This window comes from Medicago sativa, chromosome 4 (assembly GCF_051527215.1).
Source record: "Medicago sativa cultivar Bolivia chromosome 4, Bolivia_mono, whole genome shotgun sequence".
Lineage (NCBI taxonomy): Eukaryota > Viridiplantae > Streptophyta > Magnoliopsida > Fabales > Fabaceae > Medicago > Medicago sativa.
The window spans coordinates 73,392,684-73,411,979 of NC_140752.1; the positions used below are offsets into that span (position 1 = coordinate 73,392,684).

Genomic DNA, 19,296 nt, shown 5'->3' on the forward strand with positions numbered 1-19,296 from the left:
TGTTATATTTTAATTCAAGCTAAAATAGTATGAAGTAGAGTAACTTACCAATTACCAGTACTTCTGTTCAACATTATGGTGCATAAAATGAAGTTTATTTAACACGCAAACTTACATGTATTGAAATATACGTGAGTACTCGTGATTCACTGACAGGGTTTAGAAGTTCTAAGAATGTTTTCTTTTAGACAGGATTACCTTTGTAACAAAGTATAAGCAAAAACATTCAAAAAATTAAGCGTATTTTCCAAACTAACAAATAGATAGCATTCAAAAAATATTTTAAAAGAGTATTAATGTAAAAATACTTCAGCATGATAGACTCATTGGAGAACATGCACAACATCAACATAATATTATTTACATGATGTGCCCAAGATGGTGAAACATAAACATTGCAATATCATGTGCAGATAGATTCTTGCATTATTCCATTTCCACAAGCAAAAGCAAAAAGATACTTACACAAATTAAATTTTAAATTAATAGAGATTAAACAAAGAATTAAGAAAGCTATTTACAATGTACGAAACAAACTACGTGGTCAGCCATCAAAAGATATTACAAAAAGGTTAATAGTATGTTTGGAACTGAGACTCGCTTAGATTTCTTGCGTCCCAAAACCTTTTTGACGTGTTTTTTCTGAAGCTATGAATTGTAGCTTGAACCTAAACGTGTGTCCAGCACTTTCCGATTGCATATACAAACATATACTAACGTTCTTGAGATTGAGTAAATAGTAATGTTTCTCCTGTCTTCTCTTCAAGCAATGGTGCTGTGGTTGCTTGAAGATATTACAAAAAGGTTAACCTTCTTGGGATTGAGGTTCTGCGGTCTTCTCTTCAAGCAACGGCGCAGTGGTTGTTCCTTCTACCTTTGATACATGATGCTCACTCTCTTCATTAAATTTATCCACACTATGCAAAAATATTCCTGTGGTAACAAAGTATCATGACAATGAGCTAAATATGTTTTCTATATTAAAAAAACCATGCTATTATATGATGCTACAGCAATGAACTTAGTAATGTGAACACTTTGTATCAGATCAAAACAAGTTTCCATGATGACTTACCAATAAACCATATTGCAGCTGCTGGAAAAAATATTGTTGTTAGAATCAACGCGGTAGTTCTCCAGTTGTTAATATGATCCTGTATGCATAGAGCCGCCATCAGAATATTGTACTGTACTGTAGTGCACAATAATGTGTAATAAGATTTGTAAAATTGTAACTAATACACCTAAAAATGCTAACCTGGACAACTCCAACAAGAGGCGCGGAAGGAACATCTCCGAATATATGAATAGCTACAGTAGACATAGCCATTGATAGTGGCCTCAAACTTGGCTTAACACAATGGAGACATACATAATTCACAGGACCCTGAAAGAAAAAATAGTAAGAATTTACGAATAAAAATAAGTGTTTGGATACACCATCTCTACATTCTACATCATCATTTTGATATCAAAATTTACAAACTAGAATTCATGTTTGTCAAAATCACATTATTCCTCAATTTTGTCCTCATTCGTAATTTTTTAAATTAACTTCTATAGTACATAGATAAGTATAATTTCATATTCAAAAGTAAATTTACCTAACATCTTTTAATATTACTCTTGGAGCAAAACACTAATTATTTCAAATTACATTATACTCAGAAGTGGCTATACAAATATACAACAGTCATCCAAACACAACATTAGGTTTGGAAGAGCAAGTTTGTGATTAACTTCCCAGTTATATAGGTGATTTACATAAGAAGACTGAAATACAATAATTCATGAAGAATATGATTACTATTTACTAGAGAATTTCAAGATATTCAGCTAACAGATGAATGAGACAGAGTTGCTAAAATACCAATAAATGAGAAGCATGTATATAGTTTAGGCAGCATGTATTACTTATAAACAATCGAACATGAAGTTTTCTTCACATAGAGAAGGGAAGTACCTGAGTGGCAAAAACAAGTAGTTCACCAATAGCAAAAAGAGCTAGGAAGCCATACATGCTTTTGAATGCGAAGGCACCAAAACAAAACGCACCACCGACTAATGTTGTCAATGAGAGAAGCTGAAAAGAGTTCAAGGTAAATAGTTAGGATGGAGCAATGGAATTTACAGGAGAGACTTAGGAAGGAAATAACTTTATATGTTAGATACAACTCAGGAAGATATTTCCGTAGAATTAGCAGTTTAAAAGTGTTAATCCAGTTACCTAACTTATTTAAATATTCAATGTTCTCATCAAATAAAGAACTGAATTAGGAAATGCATAAACATGAATATAAATAATGCTAGAGTGCACACTATAATTCATATACCAACCTTAAATGCATTTGATAGGGTGTTAGTCATGTAATCAAGAACAAGGCCTCCTGCTAAAGTGCCCAATATTCCGCATACAATTGTAATTCCTCCAAATATCATATCTGCATTAGTCTGACAAAGTAAACAATTGTTAATAAAATAATTTTATACCGATTAACATTGTGTTTACCAGAAAATTAGGTATCGGGCATATACTTATTTTAAACAAGTAACAATGAAAGAAGGATAAAATTTTATCCACACTCTTGGCATTAGATGAAACAAAATCTCACCATGTTATATATACTATAACCAGCTTTGGGGCCCCAATATGAGTAAGCACCGATGACAAAGTTGTATGCTATATAACCTGAAAATAGGAATTCAGTAACAATTAAATAAAGAGATGTGATAAAATGACGTGATTGTAAAAAATAGTTCATATATAGGTAGAGGAGAATGGTATATGAAGTTTTTAAGTAAGCTAGTCATAATGAAGCTTCTAAGATGAATTTAAAGACGATGACAAATTAAATAAATATGAAGAAAGGAGTTGATGCATACCTAGAACGTTGACGACAAAAACCTTATCCGACAAAAGTTCTTTCATATCTTTCAGAAATATTGAGAGCTGATTTAATATTCTGTTTGCATGTTTTGGCCTATATAAGAGTCACAAAAAATAATTTATGTGCATCAGTCACTTAGAGATGGATGCCACACACTTGGAGATACAATAAATCAATAGCAACAAAAGTTTTTAAAAGGATTGAGGGATAATCATTCTCAGCTGGAGGGAATTTTATCCTTATAATAGCTGAGAAATATTGACAGGATAAATGCATCTATAAGCACTATAACAGCAAATCAATCATAAACTCCAAATATAGAAACCACTATGTAAATCAAGGATAAAGGTGAAGTTCTCACTTGGAAGGCTCATGCGATTCGTTGTTTCTATTTGAATCCTCCCCATCTGTGCATCAAAAAAGATAACTTTGTTAAGTCCAATGAAGAGATATTGTGATTCAGAAGTAAACCAATAAAATAAAAACCTAACATTTCCGGTAATTGAAAGACATAGGTGAGAATTTGAGCTTGTCCTAGAGAAAAATTATGTTATTTTCCCAGACATGAAAGGGGAAATATTGCAGTTAGCACTTCAAGCATAGACAATATTAAATCTTAGGACCAAAGAAGTAATTTTGGTTAGTACATGCTTACATAATTATAAAACAAAATGTCTCATCCCTCACTTGCCTTTGAAAAAGGACAAAAGAAAGGAACGGAGAACAAGAGAAGTATACCTAATTGTTGATAGAAAATTATTTGGAGAACATTCTCAACAATCAGGGTTTAATGGCAAGATTTAGATTCTTTTTATCCCCTTTTTCAGATATAGAAAGATTACAACAATTCTGGAGATATGTTATAGAAAAGAAGGATCGGAAATCATCATAAAAAAAGCAATACAGCACAGGAGAAAAAAATCAGGTAAACAATAAACTCAACAAGCACAAAGGAATAACACAAGCACGTCCAACATGAAATGAGTTAGTAAAGGTCTCTAGTAAATTTTTCAAATGTTTGTACGAGTTGTGTAAATATAGATTGGTGTGGAATATTTACCATGTAGTAACACAACATGCACATATTTCTAATTTTAAATTATATTTCAAGTGGGGGATATGCTTAAATCTTCACCAAACTAGTCTAAAACATAATAGTACCTTGAACTCCCAAAGGAACTGTCTCAACTGCCAGCACATTTTTTGAATCAGCAGGGACAAAACCTGTATCCAAAGTAGTTTAGAGATCGAAAACAATATCAAGGTGCCACAATAAATAAATCAATGCAAGATGAAAATGTGCACCTTTTAACTGCAAAGGCTTCATAACAAATCCCAAAATAGCAAATGGAAGCATCAAGATAGCCTCCACCCAAAACGCATAACGCCAACCAAAATGACTTCCAACCTGTTTATGAACAATGAAAGGATAAAATCAGAGGAAAGTTCAAAAACAAGTAAAAAAATATGACAAGGGAGAAAAAAATATTCCATAAGTTTATTGTGACAAGCTATATACTCCTACTCTTTTAATTACCTCCCCTGTTTAAGATATTTCTTATCTGAAACGAATTTTACTTTTTCAGTTTTCAAAAGATTGAAAGAGAAATATTACACTGGCATCCTATTTTGCTTTTTTATCTTTCCTTACTACTGGAATAAAACAATGGTACTAAAACTAAATGAAAACTTACCACTCCACCATATACATAGCCAATTGCATATCCGCCTGGTATACACATGTAAAATATAGAAAGCCACACTGTTTTCTGATACATAGCCAGTATAAGAAGGTTAGAACCATAAAGAAAATAGGCAGCAAACGCAATACCATATAAAATAAAATATTCCAACTGTCAAGAAGGTAAGAAAACATCAGTCAGTGTTGCCAGATTATATCTACAAACCATTGAAATGTTGAATAGAAGCAAACTAATCTAAACTCACTTAGACCAAATTTCCGTAGTGATTTGAGTTATAAAACTCGGCATTTAGGCTTAATAGAATTGAATAAAACTAAAACAGTTGAGTCAGTTTATAAATATACAGTGACACTTTACGAATTAAAACAAATATTTGTGAATTAAGTCCAAAATGCAATTATACCAAAGCAAATAGTCTCACAATTTAAAACGTATTAATGACCCAATGAAGGTATCATAATTAACATCAAACTCGTTGAAGCTTCAACTGACCCAAATTAATCCCACAAAATGATTGCTTCTTAGTTTAACTAAAATATGAGGCCTAAATATGAGCACAATAGACGATGGAAGCATTCTTCAAGTCAGAAAGCATGAGACAGTTTTTAGGGAAAGTAACAAACCTGTGAAGCTGGGGCGTTATCATCAATGAAAGGTGCTGCAAGACTTATAAATGAAGCCTCGCCAACACCAACGAGCCTAGAGAGAATAAGAAAAAAATAAGGGAAAAAATAAGAATATCAGATGGTTCTTACACTTTGAACTATTGTGTAAGTAGTCAATATAAAAACCATAAAACTTGAAAAATAATCTGAGAAAACACTTACATGCGACATAATGTAATGGACCAGAAATTGAAAGAAAGACCACAGCATAAGGTTGCAACAGTCCAAACTGACAATCCAACTCCAATAAGTCTAAAGGGGTTTACACTGCAAAATATAGGAATGATGTAAATATTATCATTTTATAATATAGATCACATAAATGGTATGTGCGTGTACTTGAAAGAGAAGGTCCAAAGTTCTCAGTATTGGGTTATTACAATTTGTATAGATAATTTTATAAAAAGTCGGGCACAATAAAATGACAAGGCATTCTTATCAGTGTAAGATGAAAATCATGCTGAAGAATATTTCTTTCTTCAACCACCCTTAATACTCATATCAATGATACTAGTATTGCTTTGTTTGTGAATCAAGGACATATTGGATTTCAATATGACAGACCGATTGTTGTTTAAAGCATGCTTAGATTTCAGAAGTTTCATAATTGCATTCATTGAAAACATACCTAGCATTAAGAAGTCAAATAATTAAGATAAATAAAGCACAGAGAACCCAATGAGCCACATAGTAGTCATTGATTTGATTCACATGTTCAAGGTATTTATTTAAGGTATCATTGTGGGACTATGTAACAGTTATTACAACATAAACAGTCATTACCTCTTTGAAAGAGATGCAAATATTGGAGAAGCTATAAGAAGTCCAACCATAAAAGCAGATGAGAGAACTCCATCTTGAAAATTGTTCAAGTTAAAATCCCCCCTACACGGAAGTACAAAACAATATTGTCAAGAAACACTACTACAAAGTTTCTGAAAATTTAGTTCTTCATATATTACAGTACACTATCATGGTATGAAACACGTGGAAAAGCTCATACAGGCAACGACAGTAGCTATCTTGCAGAAAATAAATTGAACTATCTATCTATGTCTTTAATGCTTCTTTTCTTGAGAAGCGTACATTACGCCATAAATTGAACTATCTATCTATGTCTTTAAATACAACAAAAACAATTAAGCTTTATCCAACTAAGTGGGATCATCTACATGCATCAAATTACACGATATTGTTCAATCATAAACCATATATTGGTTCAACTCACTAACCTGCAAGTATTTCCTAATAGTTTCCCTTGTAGTTTTTCTAGGACATCCTTTGCCTCTCGTGATCTTACTATCCTTCATTTGATTTACTCTCCTTACTACCGAATCTATAGGTTTTCTCTCTACATGCCCAAAAGGGGGCATTTATCACCAAAATCTCAATCTCAATTCCCTTCTTCCTTAAAATTAGTAACTTAACTAAATATTGCCAAGATTGCTTTTTTATTTAACAGATCGCTTTTTTGTTTTAAATTCTTGACAACCATGTCATTCATGACTCTGTGTAACAAAAAACATAAATCATGACAACTTAAAATATTAACCTAAACTTATTCAAGAATTCAATCAGAAAAACATAGTATATAATGTCAATTAATTAAAGTTAAACTTACTGAATTCCTGTTCCAGACTTGCAGATACCATCAGTGCAACTCCCACGATGTCCATTAACACCATTGCTAGCTATTGCTCCTCGGTCCAAATAGTTCAACATGTTAATCACACAAAATATAGCAAGTAACCTACACAACATAATAAAAAATAAAAAAAACATTAATATTCTTGAAATACATAAAAGCATCAATTTTTAAATTCCAGTTAATTTTAACCTGCATTAGTCAAATACCAATCATCAACAACATTCAAAAATGCCCCACAACCAATAAAATAAAATTAGGGAAAACAAAAACAAACCCAGAATTATAAACCCTCCAAAATAAATACCCAAATCAAAAAAATCAAATTTTTCTTCCTTTTCAATGTTTTTTTATTCAAAACGGATCTATCAACAAAAAAGGGGGAAAAGGGTGAATTACCTTTTTGGTGTAAACCAAGAAGTTGCAGGAATCATGGTGGACTTGGGGGCCATGTTTGGTTCCACAGAAGAAGGGTTACGTGTTGAAGAAGAAGTTGTTGTTGAAGGTTTCGGTTCATGTTCAGGTTTTTGTGCCATTCCAATAATATATAATATTATATTATATTATATTATATAGTTTGACAATGACACTTTAATTAATTATTAATTAAATAGAAAATGGAGGTTGAAGGTAACAAAAGCATGCCAGGTAGAAAGAAGAAGGTTTAATGTTGTTCTTCTTCCTTCACCCCCGCAGCTTCGAAACTCTCTTGTTCTTGTTCTTGTTGACAATGATGTCGGTGTCGTCAAAGTGACGAGGATGTGGATGGATTATCCTTTATTTGGGTAATGTATGGAACAGAATTCATTCTTGTTATTTAAATTCGCATATGATTGGGATTTGCTGTAACAGATTCCTTCATTTTTGTTCATATCTTAAAAATAAAAAAAAAATAAAAAAAAGGAGAAATAGAAAACGGATGGTGTTGTAGATCCAAAAAATATTTTTCAGTAGAAAATTAAAAAATAAATACAAACAGATTCTACACTAAAAAATAAAATAAAAAATTTCAATAATAAAACAATATAAAGTTTGAGATCCAAAATCTAATCACAAGTTTGTTGTTGCTGCAGGGTATGAGGGAATGAGAAATATTTTTAGCATTTGAAGCTCATATCAACAAATAGATATAAAAGCTTCCATGATCAATGTTGTAGATTTGATACTAAACTTATGGTATGGTAGTCAAAGCTAGATGACTGGAAATGAAGTTTTTTTTTTTTCTTTGGTGGAGAAATATGAGAAGATGAGAATGACCCATTTTTCAAAGTAACTCCTTAAAAAAATTTATTTTGACAGAAATATAGAGGAAGATGAGATGATAAAAAATCTGAATTTTATTTGCATAAAAGGTTATCAGAAATGGACAATTGGGTGGCTGGCGGCTTGAGTTTTTGGGAGAGATTGAAGAAGAATAAAGGTAATAGAATGAAAAGAAATAATAGAATGGAGTGAGTGAGAGATTCTCGTGGAATAAATGGAAAATACCGAAATAGGACAAACTTTAATGTGATATGTGGGTTGAAAAGTCAAAGATGGAAAGAAATAATAAAAATTAAAAATTGCTTTTTTTATTTGAGAAAAAATTGATTTGTTCTCCATGATAAAATTAGTGTTCTTATGTGATACAAATCTTATTGATTTTATGTGATACAATTCTTAGGAACTAAAATCAATGACTAATATTAACTATTATTTTTTAATATCATCGTTATAGAAATGAGATCAATATTATACTAGTACACTAACTATGATTATTCAAACCTCCCTCAAAAAAATATTATTCACACTTAATTTTTTTTACATTGTTTGTCTAGAAATGAATCACCAAAAAACCCGTTGGAGTGTACAATTTAAACACGAGACCCATATTAGTAACTAAAACCGTTGAATAATATTAACTATTATTTTTTTAACATCGTTGATAAAAAATCGTATATATAAACAAAATGTATCCGAGTATATATCAGTATATAAACAAAATATATCTCTTTGTCAAAAAAAAAAAACAACAAAATATATCTCAGGATAAACAAAGAGTTTATTGATGTTGGGTTGACAGTCTAAAACAACTTTGCACACACAACCAATCAAATCATTCTAAATTGCCACATAAATTAAAAACATTCATTAATGCGACGATTCTAAATATTTTGATTGGTTGTATATTAAACTAATTTGACCAAGTAACAATCAATTACATCAATTACAATTAATTACACGTTTGGTCAAGTAATATCATTAGGTAATAGATGCCTCCATTTTTTCTATTAAATTTGGATTTTTGGTACGTTTACTTCCGAACAAAATAATGGGTACAATAAAATATGTCCGGAAATTTTACTTCAGGAAGGTAAAATTGGTACCAAAGAAAATAACTCCCAACCAAAGAATTAAAATTTATTGGATAAAACTATTGTGCAAAAAGTTGCTCGTAATTTCAAGTGGTATTGAGAAATTTGTTACTCTTTCCTAGGTCTTGATGATTCAAATTGCATCTTCAAATAGAAAACTCAAGCATTCCTCGTTTGTACCGTAAGATGAAAGACAAAGCAAATCCTCCGTGTATTAATATTGTCACTCTTCCTCCTTTTGTATTTAACTAATAGAGTATTAGAATATTGTGTTGATCCCTGAACTAATTTTTTGGTTTCATTTTGATCCCATAAATAATTGTTATTCCGTTTATATCCTTTAATTGTATTTTTGTAATTTGTTACTTAAATTGGTCTTTTCCGTTAATTTATAATCACAAATGTATAAGGCGGACTAACAACGTAGATGATCCACCGAAGACTTCATTAATTATTTATATTTAAATTCATTTGATCTTTTTGTTGAAAAAGAAACTATTGAATCTCCGCATGTCTACTATATCTAATATTGCACCAATCAACATTAAAATTGCTCTTTACCCATAGTTCAAATGAAGTCTAAAGAGCAATTTAAGGATAAAACTACATGTGAGTCATTTGAGCAATTTTGGAAGTCTAAAGAGTAACTTTCATCAACATTAATCCTAATATTTTTAACTTCATAATAAAGCCCAATAGTGAAATGGAGCCCAATAGATCCCTCAAAACCCAACAGCAGCCGACCGTTAATTTTTCAAACAAACCAACAAGTGCACCCTATTATCACAAGATTATCATATGTAACATACAACGCTGTTGAGAACAAATTAAAGCAAATCAAACATGACTTGGACACACCGTCAATCTTCATCTGAATCTGCTTCATATTATCCCGCCACTGTCCGAAAGGCCAAACATCATAATAGAATTCCAAAACAAAAGTTATCAGAAGAATACAAAGACGAGGACAAGGATAATAATAGTACTGATCCAGACGGTGAGGATTTGGAATCTCAAGAGGATCAACACCGACAGTTTGAAGATGAAACCGAAGAAGAGGAAGAAGACGATGATGACGACGACGATGTTTCTGAATCCTTGTCCAATGCACCACATGGTAAACCATCTTTCTCACAAGAAGCACACAATGGCAGGGGCGGATCTAGACCGTTGATATTGGTGTGGCAAAATTTGCAAAGAAACTATATATATTAACAGAGAAAAGTTTTGACAGCTTAAAAGCTGCAGCCAAGTGGTTTGGGCGAGGGCATTATACCATAGTGTTACAGGTTCGACTCCCTGCAACACCATTTTTAATATTAATAACTTAAAAATAAAATCAAAAACAGCAACTCGCCAAGAGTTGAACAGAGGACCTGCAAGACACCATCAAACATAACCGCTAGGCCACCGAAGAATCTTTGATATATAGATGACTTATACTATATATATACTTAGTAGGAAATAATCTGGTGTGGCAGCTGCCACACCATGTTTCACACTGGATCCGCCCATGCACAATGGTTATGTTCCAGAAAGCCCTTCAGTTTCTTCTTCTAATGTCCCAAATCCCACACAACCCATGAATGCATCTTCATACATACAAATCGCTCCTTTACCGATTTTTCGTGGCACTCCAAATGAATCCCCAATAACCCATTTGAGTCGTTTCAATAAAGTATGTAGAGCAAACAATGCATCCTCCATTGAAATGCAAAAGAAGATATTCCCTGTCACACTTGAAGAAGAATCTGCACTATGGTACGACCTCAACATCGAGCCTTATTACATCTCTCTTTCATGGGACGAAATCAAGTTGTCGTTTTTACAAGCCTATTACGAAATTGAACCCGTTGAGGAGTTAAGGTCAGAACTTATGGGGATTCATCAAGGTGAGACGGAACGTGTAAGATCCTACTTTCTGAGGCTGCAATGGATTTTGAAGCGATGGCCGGAACATGGATTGGAAGACGATGTTATCAAACGGGTATTTGTGAATGGATTGAGGGAAGAGTTTCATGATTGGGTTCTCATGCAGAAACCCACATCTTTGAACGATGCATTGAGATTGGCATTTGATTTTGAGCATGTGAGAAGGATTAGTGGAAAGAAGGAAATTATTTGTACTTGTGGGTTTTGTGAGGGGCCACATGAAGAGAGTAGCTGTAGGGTTAGAGAAGAGATGAGAGACCTATGGAGACAAAATGGGAAGAAAAAGGGAAGTGATAAGGCTGCCAAAGATCTTTTTAGATCATTTTCTATGGGAGAAAGTAGTGGTCTGGGGAAGATTGAAATGAATGAAGGTTAAAAGGGCATTATTTAATTAGTAGGGAAGTTGTTTTGTATATAGACTAATTTTGGCATAGAATTGAGAGTATATATGCTGGAATTAGGAGTGATTGGTTTGTAAATAAATAAATGTACATTCATGGTTAGAAGATCAATAGGATTTGTTATTGTACAATAATATTTACACTGTATGGTTTATAGGTAATCTGATTTTGATTGTTATTTAGTTAACTATACTTCTACCTTATTGTCAATTGTTATTGTTATGGCCTATTTCATTCCTAAGCTTTACCTACTGTCTGTGGAAAATTGTGTTAAGGAGTATTGTTTTGTGTACTTCTTGTAATATTGAATACTGATGCAACTTCATATGGATACGCTGCTATTTTTCACTCTCTTTTCTCTGTTTTTTTCCATTCATTTAACAACTTTCGTCCCTCTTTTATCTAGTAATACACTATACATCATATCCTTTGAAAGAAACTCTCGCTTATGGATTGTTATCGTCATAAAATTGGGACTACTCTGGCTCATTTTGCAACATATTTATCTAACCAATACTTCTATTCAGTGCTAAAAAGTGAACTAATACTTTGTCTCGGTGTGAAAAAAGGAACAAGAAAAGAGCTCAAAATCAGAAATTACTAATATGAATATCTATCTATATGCTAAAATAAGGGTCTATTTCTTAAAACCAATAATAATAACAGAAATATTCTTATCTTAGGAAAAAAATTCAATGTAAAATTTACTGATATAGTATGAAATGAAGCATCACGTTCATTCTCTTTACATCTTCATAATCCAAACCTAGAATTGGTTAAATGGATCAACAACACAACACATATACTATAACTGTAAGAGAGAAAAGCAAGAGAATGATTGAGTCACATTTACTCAGCACGAAGCAGAATCAACAATTGACACGGAAGAACGAAGAGATTGAATACTGCTCCTCTTACGCCTTGGCACCAATTTTGTAGCTTCTAGCTTACGCTTAAAAGTTTCAGGGATGAGACAATGGCGTTGTGACTGCGACTGATTCACGACTCCATGATTCTGATCCACCGAAGCAGGAAACGATCTCCGATCCTCGCAGCAACCAAATTTCTGGATAGAAGTGACACAACACTCTTGCCAGTTCAGATCGACGAGATCGGCAACGGCTTCCTCCACAGTCAGCACCGCGAACGCGGAAATGCTCTCGGAAAGCGTGGATCGTGGTAGATCCACCAGATCGATCGCGTCCACAGCATCAGTCAACACTTTCTGCGAATTAGATCCAAAATCAGTTTCGCAAATATCTTAAAACGAAATTATTCATCAACAATCACTTCTTCTTTGAAAAATCGCATATCAACAGCAACATTACAAAAAATAAAAAAACGCTTTCAACTAACTATTACTACTGCAGATCTTCTGAATTCAATTAAACATCTGAATTTAAAAATCTATATGATAAATAAAAACAGAGAGAAATTGTACGTACCTTAGGAGCATGGTGAATTTTCTTGAAGCCGTGAATACGAATGACCTGAGAAGAAAAAAATGATGAGAAAATTGAAATTGAAAATTAGGTTTGGTGAATGAAAATAGAAGAAATGGAACCTGATTGAGTTGATTCATGGTGAGATCATTGGTGTTGCGAGAGTGAAGAAGATGAATGTAATCTTCGAGGCAGAGCTTTTCGTTCTTTGCTGAACGCTTCTTCATGGAGATTGCGTGAGGTACCATTGCCATTTCCGTTGAGAATTCTTCTGCCATTGCAAATGAAATTTCAAACTGAAAATGTGAGGAGGGAAGTGCCAAGTTTTATACCCCTATGCGCGCGCTTTTTCACGAGTTTGTTACTAGTCTGTTACCACTTATTCTAGATTTTTTTTTTTTTTTTTGAAGGATACCACTCATTCTAGATCTTTCTTGTTTGTTTACAAAATTAAATAATCTTATAGTTCAAATGAAAGTTTTCATTTAAGTTAGTTAAGTCGATAATAGTTACCATAATAAAAAAGGATTCTGAGTTAACAAGTGTAAAAATATGTGAATTTTAGCTTTCAATAAAATATATTAAGATTCCTTAAAAAAAAAAAAATACTATTAAGGTTGTGTATGGCCTACTTGTTTTGAGCTTAAAAGTTATTTTGAAATTAAAATTAAAAAATAATAGTTTTTTTTTAGGATTAAAAATAATAGCTTTGAAAATAAAATTAAAGTTGTTTGCTACTTATAAAATAATAATTAAATTATGAAAGAAGGAAAAACAAAACTACAATAGACAACTCTCTTTCATGTAATAAGGAACTTTCCATTCAAAAAACAAATAAGAAGCAAAAAATAAATAAAATATTATATTGCCACGAATGGATATTCACGAAAGCTTCCTCAATGAATTGGCAACTCACTGTCCGTTAGATCTTATATTTAACTAACTCACCGCTTCATCTTAAAAAAGTAACAACATGCTTCATAAAAAAGTAAATAACAATAACACAAGGAATGCTCGTGATTTCCGACCAACAATTGCTTTAATTGACTAAACAAATTTTCGCGATCCCTTCTTGAAGAAATCCTTCGATATATAACAACGCTCTATTATATTATAGATGTTATTGTTCAAGTATCGAAGTGTGGTCTTGTTTGTATAAGTGGCGAGAAGTAGATATAAAGTTCATTCTAAAAACTTTTCTTCACGCTAAATTTGATGACAAATACATTATAAACTTGTTAAGAATAGAGCTTCGTCTTCTTCAAATTTGCAAATTTGAGAAAGTTGCCGTGTTTATTTATTGTCATGGCTGATGCATGTGGCGTGCCTCAATGCGTTTGTAGCTTTTCTTCTTTTTATTGTTTTTATTTTTGTCGCGCCGATAAAAATAATACATTAATATGTATATGTATCAATGGAGACAATTACACACATGATTGCTTGGTCCAATTAAAAATATAGATTTTATAGAGAACAAAAACACTCTTCTAAATCATATGGAAAAAAACACTCCTAAAACTCTTCATTTGGTTTTTAAACTCATCAGAGAATTCAAAGACATAAAAGGAAAACATAGAGAAAAAGGAGGGTTAACAACAAGATTTACTCTTGATTCCTTAATTGTATTAATAGATACACAAGTATATACATAAATCGCAAATCACATTCTATGTAGCTGCTAAATGCAAGAACAAACAACCACATTAATTTAGTTAATTTTGCATAGTTTAGGTAACATAAGCATTAAGTTTGGAACTTAAGCTGTAGGGTAAGATGCTTCCATTGCAATGCCACAAAGTCCTTGAGCAGCATCGACTCCCCTTTGCATCCTAATGTATCCTTCTTCACCCCAATCAGTTCCCCATGAATTCTTAACCAACCAATACTTGGTTCCATCATTACCGACACCGTAACCTACAGCAGTGACACCATGGTCCAACTCAGTTCCACATGAACCAGTAAAGACACCACTTTTGTAAAACTGAAAGTCAGACCCACTAGCATCAATAGCTACGGAAATTGGTTGATTTGCCACAGCTTTCTGCAGTGCCTGCTCATTGTTGGCAGGGACATCTTCATACCCGGTAATGGTAACTGCATGGATGGATGCTTTGTTTGCACTGCAAGTTCCGTCAACACCTTGATAGGGGTATTGAGCTTCAGTGTTGAGTCCATGATTTTGAATGATGAATTTGAAAGCATCATCCATAAGACCACCCTCACAACCTTGGTCTACACCTTTTGTGTCACAATCAACAAGTTCTTGTTCCGATAAAGAGACCAACTTCCCAGTACTCAACTTATGGATTCCTTCGGTTGCCGCAACAGCAGAAAATGCCCAGCAACATCCTACAAAAGGTAAATTTAAATTAACTAGAGTTTAATGACAATTCATTTTTTTTTTATCACATAATATGTAATGGAATGCATTACATATTAGATAGACACTTACCACATTGACCTTGGTTCTTCACTGGTGTTACTGCTCCTTTCTTTCTCCAATCCACTGCTGATGGAACACTTGCATTTTCATACATAAAAGTAGTTGTCTTTGTGATTGAGGAGCACATATGACCCTTGAATTTGTTTCTAGATGCAATGAACTCCTCGTTGGTGAGGTCTGCAAATTGATTAATGCCTAATTTGTATAACTTGTTATTGCCAGCATTGTTGGAAGCTTCAATGTAATTCACATTTTCTTTGAATATCCTGAGACGGTTCTCCCTTTCTTGAGAATCCTTATAGACTTTGCCATAGTGACTCATCCATTGCTCATGCTTCTCATACATGGAGTGGTCATCTTGGAGAGTACGAGAAGTGACTTGAATAGCAAACAATCCCAAGCATAAAAGCAATGCCAATGACATGTTATGTTGATTATTGGCAGCCATGGTAATTAGTGAAGGATGAGAGTAATTGAGAATCAAAAACTGCTTCAGGTTGATTAATTATCGGTTAAAGGTGAGAAAGATGAGTTGTGCTTTTACCCATATATTTTTTTGAATTTATAGGCAAGTTAATGATGAATTATGTATGTATTATATTAATAATTTTGTAGTGCTAAAAACAATTTTTTATTCAACGTAACTGTGACAATTTTCTGAATGAGACCCAATGTCGGAATCTAGCTATTTACTGAAGGCATTTTTTGGTAAAAATAAATTATATCACAAATCACAATCAACTCTCTTTTTGTTTCACGTCAACTAACGTGAGTGTTTTTTGTTTCACGGCAACTAAGTGCTATTGAATAATACTTTTTTTTTTTTTTTGTTGAAGTCATTGAATAATACTTAATAAGGAGATTAAGTTCATCGTGATACTTTTATATATTAGAAAAACGTTTCATAGTGTTTACGGATTTTTTTTGTCTTAGAAAAAGTAAATCACCGTGACTCCGGGAGCCTAAGCTAATCAATGGATAGACTCACGTTAGTATAAGATTGTTTAGAAAATGTCTCTTAAAAAGATTTTATGGTTAATTGTTTTAAAATTTAATGATTCGAATGTAAAAGACTGTTGAGTTGTAAGATTAAGAATAAAAGAACATGGAATTTGGAAGATCGAATTGCTAAAGCATTTAAAGTAAATGGTTTGATTGTCCTTTTGATCCTCTATTTAATTTTTTTTAACAAGTTTATCCTCTATTTGATTAAATTCGTGGTCCTTCAATTTTCATTTTTGATGCGTTTTGTTTACAACTCATGTTATGGACCCAAAGATGATGACTTTTATCACGCAAAAAGGGTGGATTTTGTTGATCCTAAAAGTGATATTTTCTCTTGAGATTCAACATTAAGGTATTAAATCTAACACTTTTGATGTCAAAAATTCCGTGCCAAAAAATTTAGGTTGAGACTAATATTGCAACAAACATGAAAACCGAGGGACCAAAAAATTTGATTTTAGAAAAGGATATTATTTTCATGTATCTAATAAAATAGGGGGATGTGATTGAGTCGAAGTAAATCATTGAATAGCAAATCACTTAGAAAGTTTTACAAATAAGTAAATGAATGTAATTTTTTATTTTTTTAAGGATAAATGAATGTAAAAATTAGAAATTTGAATTGAAATGTATTACACAGTGATGATATCACTTAGTTTTTCTATAGCTTGTTGCGCAAGTTATTGTAGTTAGGGTTTATACTCTACTGCATGTTCATGATAGCTTACCATAGCCTTAGCTTCTTATATATATCAGTTGTAAACACTTCATTCAATAATAGCAATTCATTTTCTCTTCATTTTACTCGTTTCCTAATATGGTATCAGAGCCTAGTTGGGCTTGATAAACATCTATCAACCTCCAACTTGTGGGGGGATATTACACAGTGATGATATCACTTAGTTTTTCTATAGCTTGCTGCACAAGTTATTGTAGTTAGGGTTTATACTCTACTGCATGTTCATGATAGCTTACCATAGCCTTAGCTTCTTGTATATATATCAGTTGTAAACACTTCATTCAATAATAACAATTCATTTTCTCTTCATTTTACTCGTTTCCTAATAAAATGTTTGACGAAAAGGTAAATTGCTTTAAAGTTAAATTTTATCTTTAATTTGAAGTTATATATAAATCAATAAAGATCAAATATTAAATAGTTTAAATTATTAAACTAATGATATAGTAAGGTTTTATCAATGATATATCAACAAATAAAGTCTTTTAGAACACGAAACGTGAACGTTTATAAAAATATAGGGGCTAAAATTTAAAACAGAAAATTTATAGGACAAAAAGTATAAGATAAATTTTAGAAGGATTAACATTGAAAGTTGATATTTTTATAGTATCTAAAAGAGTAAATTACACCCCTCTTCTCAAATATGCTTGAATTGCAGAAAATTTATAGGACAAAAAGTAGAAGATAAATTTTAGAAGGATTAACATTGAAAGTTGATATTTTTATAGTAACTAAAAGAGTAAATTACACCCCTCTTCTCAAAGATGCTTGAATTACACCCCCTCCTCTCTTATGTTAAAATATACACTCCCCTCCCCTCGTATTCAAAACATATTAGAAAACTTTTTACTCCCCTCCCCTAAGAGAAGCTAGAATTACATTCACCTCTCCTCTTATGTTAAAATCTACACTTTACTTCCTCAATATTTTTTTTTATTTCTAATAATCCAGCAAAAAAAAATCTAACACACTTCGAAATAAAAAATAGTATTGTGGGTCTATTTAAATATAATCAAACTTTTAATACATGTTTTTGCTATTTTTTATTCACAATTTCATTAACATGTAGTTTTAAACTCTATTATAAATATGAAACAACCCAAAATAAAATTAAAATATGTGAAAAATTAGTAAAGATAATAAACCATGGTTATTTAGAAGTTAATTTTATACTCTAAATTATAAAATCAATAGCAAAATATGTAAATTTAATTATCATTGAAATTTAAATTATAAAGAAATGAATTTATTTTTTTAAATGGTGGTTCAAAATTAGTATATATCATAAAAATATTTATTTATGTTAAAATTGATTAAAGTGTAGTGCATATTTAAGTATTAAGGGAGAGAGTTGTAATTCAAGCATCTTATAAGAGAGAAGAGTATAATTTTACTTTTCAAATGAGGGAAGTATATATTTTAACATAAAAAAAGAGGAGAGTATAATCCAAACATCTTTGAGAGGAGGGAGAGGAGGATAATTTACTTTAACTAAGAATATATTTGCTTAAAGAAAAACATATGTAAGTGTAATATATAAAATATATTATAATGGATCCAGGATGATGCTTTATTGGCAGGCACTTTCTTGCCAGACAAATTTTTTATATGCCGAGCATCCCTATCCCCTCATCATGATTTAAGACTTTGTCAAACTATTGTCTCCATTAAAATTTAAAAAACTACAAGAGTTGCAGTTAAGAAAATATCATGGAAGAAGGTGCCTGGAAGCACATCCACAAAGAGAGGGAGAGCATTTTTTTTATAGTAATGATATTTTGACATTCATTTGATGACAACTTTGTTGACAACCTTGTTTTTCTCACTTCTTATTGGTCAAAAACAATGAAGAGAGAAAAAGGAAGAGAGATGATAACAACATCATCTGAGTATGAGAGAGAAAGTTGTCAAAAAGTTGTCAAAAAGTGGTTGTCAAAATATCATTTCTCTTTTTTTTATTATAATATTAAGTAATATACCCAACATGTGGCAATGGTTTGTGCACAAAGCAAAGAAAGCTAGCATAGTGCATGCAAACAATTCACATGGGCGCATATAACATCGGTGGCATTTAGC

General features: G+C 32.0%; 3 protein-coding genes across 3 annotated transcripts; all 3 read right to left on the reverse strand.

Annotated features, from left to right (window-relative positions):
• Nucleotides 1-461: 461 nt before the first annotated feature.
• On the reverse strand, nucleotides 462-8,349 carry LOC146931691 (putative sphingolipid transporter spinster homolog 2). The gene is made up of 16 exons (XM_085703238.1): nucleotides 7,301-8,349; nucleotides 6,878-7,006; nucleotides 6,040-6,141; nucleotides 5,419-5,523; nucleotides 5,215-5,290; nucleotides 4,583-4,657; nucleotides 4,194-4,296; nucleotides 4,050-4,112; nucleotides 3,250-3,295; nucleotides 2,884-2,981; nucleotides 2,613-2,689; nucleotides 2,338-2,451; nucleotides 1,964-2,083; nucleotides 1,259-1,387; nucleotides 1,076-1,154; nucleotides 462-933 (listed from the first exon to the last, which is right to left on the reverse strand). Exons 1-16 carry the CDS (start codon nucleotides 7,435-7,437, stop codon nucleotides 806-808), a joined length of 1,581 nt encoding a protein of 526 aa, XP_085559364.1. The 5' UTR covers nucleotides 7,438-8,349; the 3' UTR covers nucleotides 462-805.
• Nucleotides 8,350-12,279: 3,930 nt separating this feature from the next.
• On the reverse strand, nucleotides 12,280-13,396 carry LOC146931692 (uncharacterized). Its single transcript, XM_085703260.1, has 3 exons — nucleotides 13,153-13,396; nucleotides 13,034-13,078; nucleotides 12,280-12,813 (listed from the first exon to the last, which is right to left on the reverse strand). The coding sequence occupies exons 1-3, from the start codon at nucleotides 13,306-13,308 to the stop codon at nucleotides 12,442-12,444; spliced, it is 573 nt and encodes a 190-aa protein (XP_085559386.1). The 5' UTR covers nucleotides 13,309-13,396; the 3' UTR covers nucleotides 12,280-12,441.
• A 1,223-nt stretch (nucleotides 13,397-14,619) lies between these two features.
• Nucleotides 14,620-16,035, reverse strand: LOC146931693 (senescence-specific cysteine protease SAG39-like). Its single transcript, XM_085703239.1, has 2 exons — nucleotides 15,483-16,035; nucleotides 14,620-15,379 (listed from the first exon to the last, which is right to left on the reverse strand). Exons 1-2 carry the CDS (start codon nucleotides 15,919-15,921, stop codon nucleotides 14,787-14,789), a joined length of 1,032 nt encoding a protein of 343 aa, XP_085559365.1. The 5' UTR covers nucleotides 15,922-16,035; the 3' UTR covers nucleotides 14,620-14,786.
• Between the last annotated feature and the right edge of the window lie 3,261 nt (nucleotides 16,036-19,296).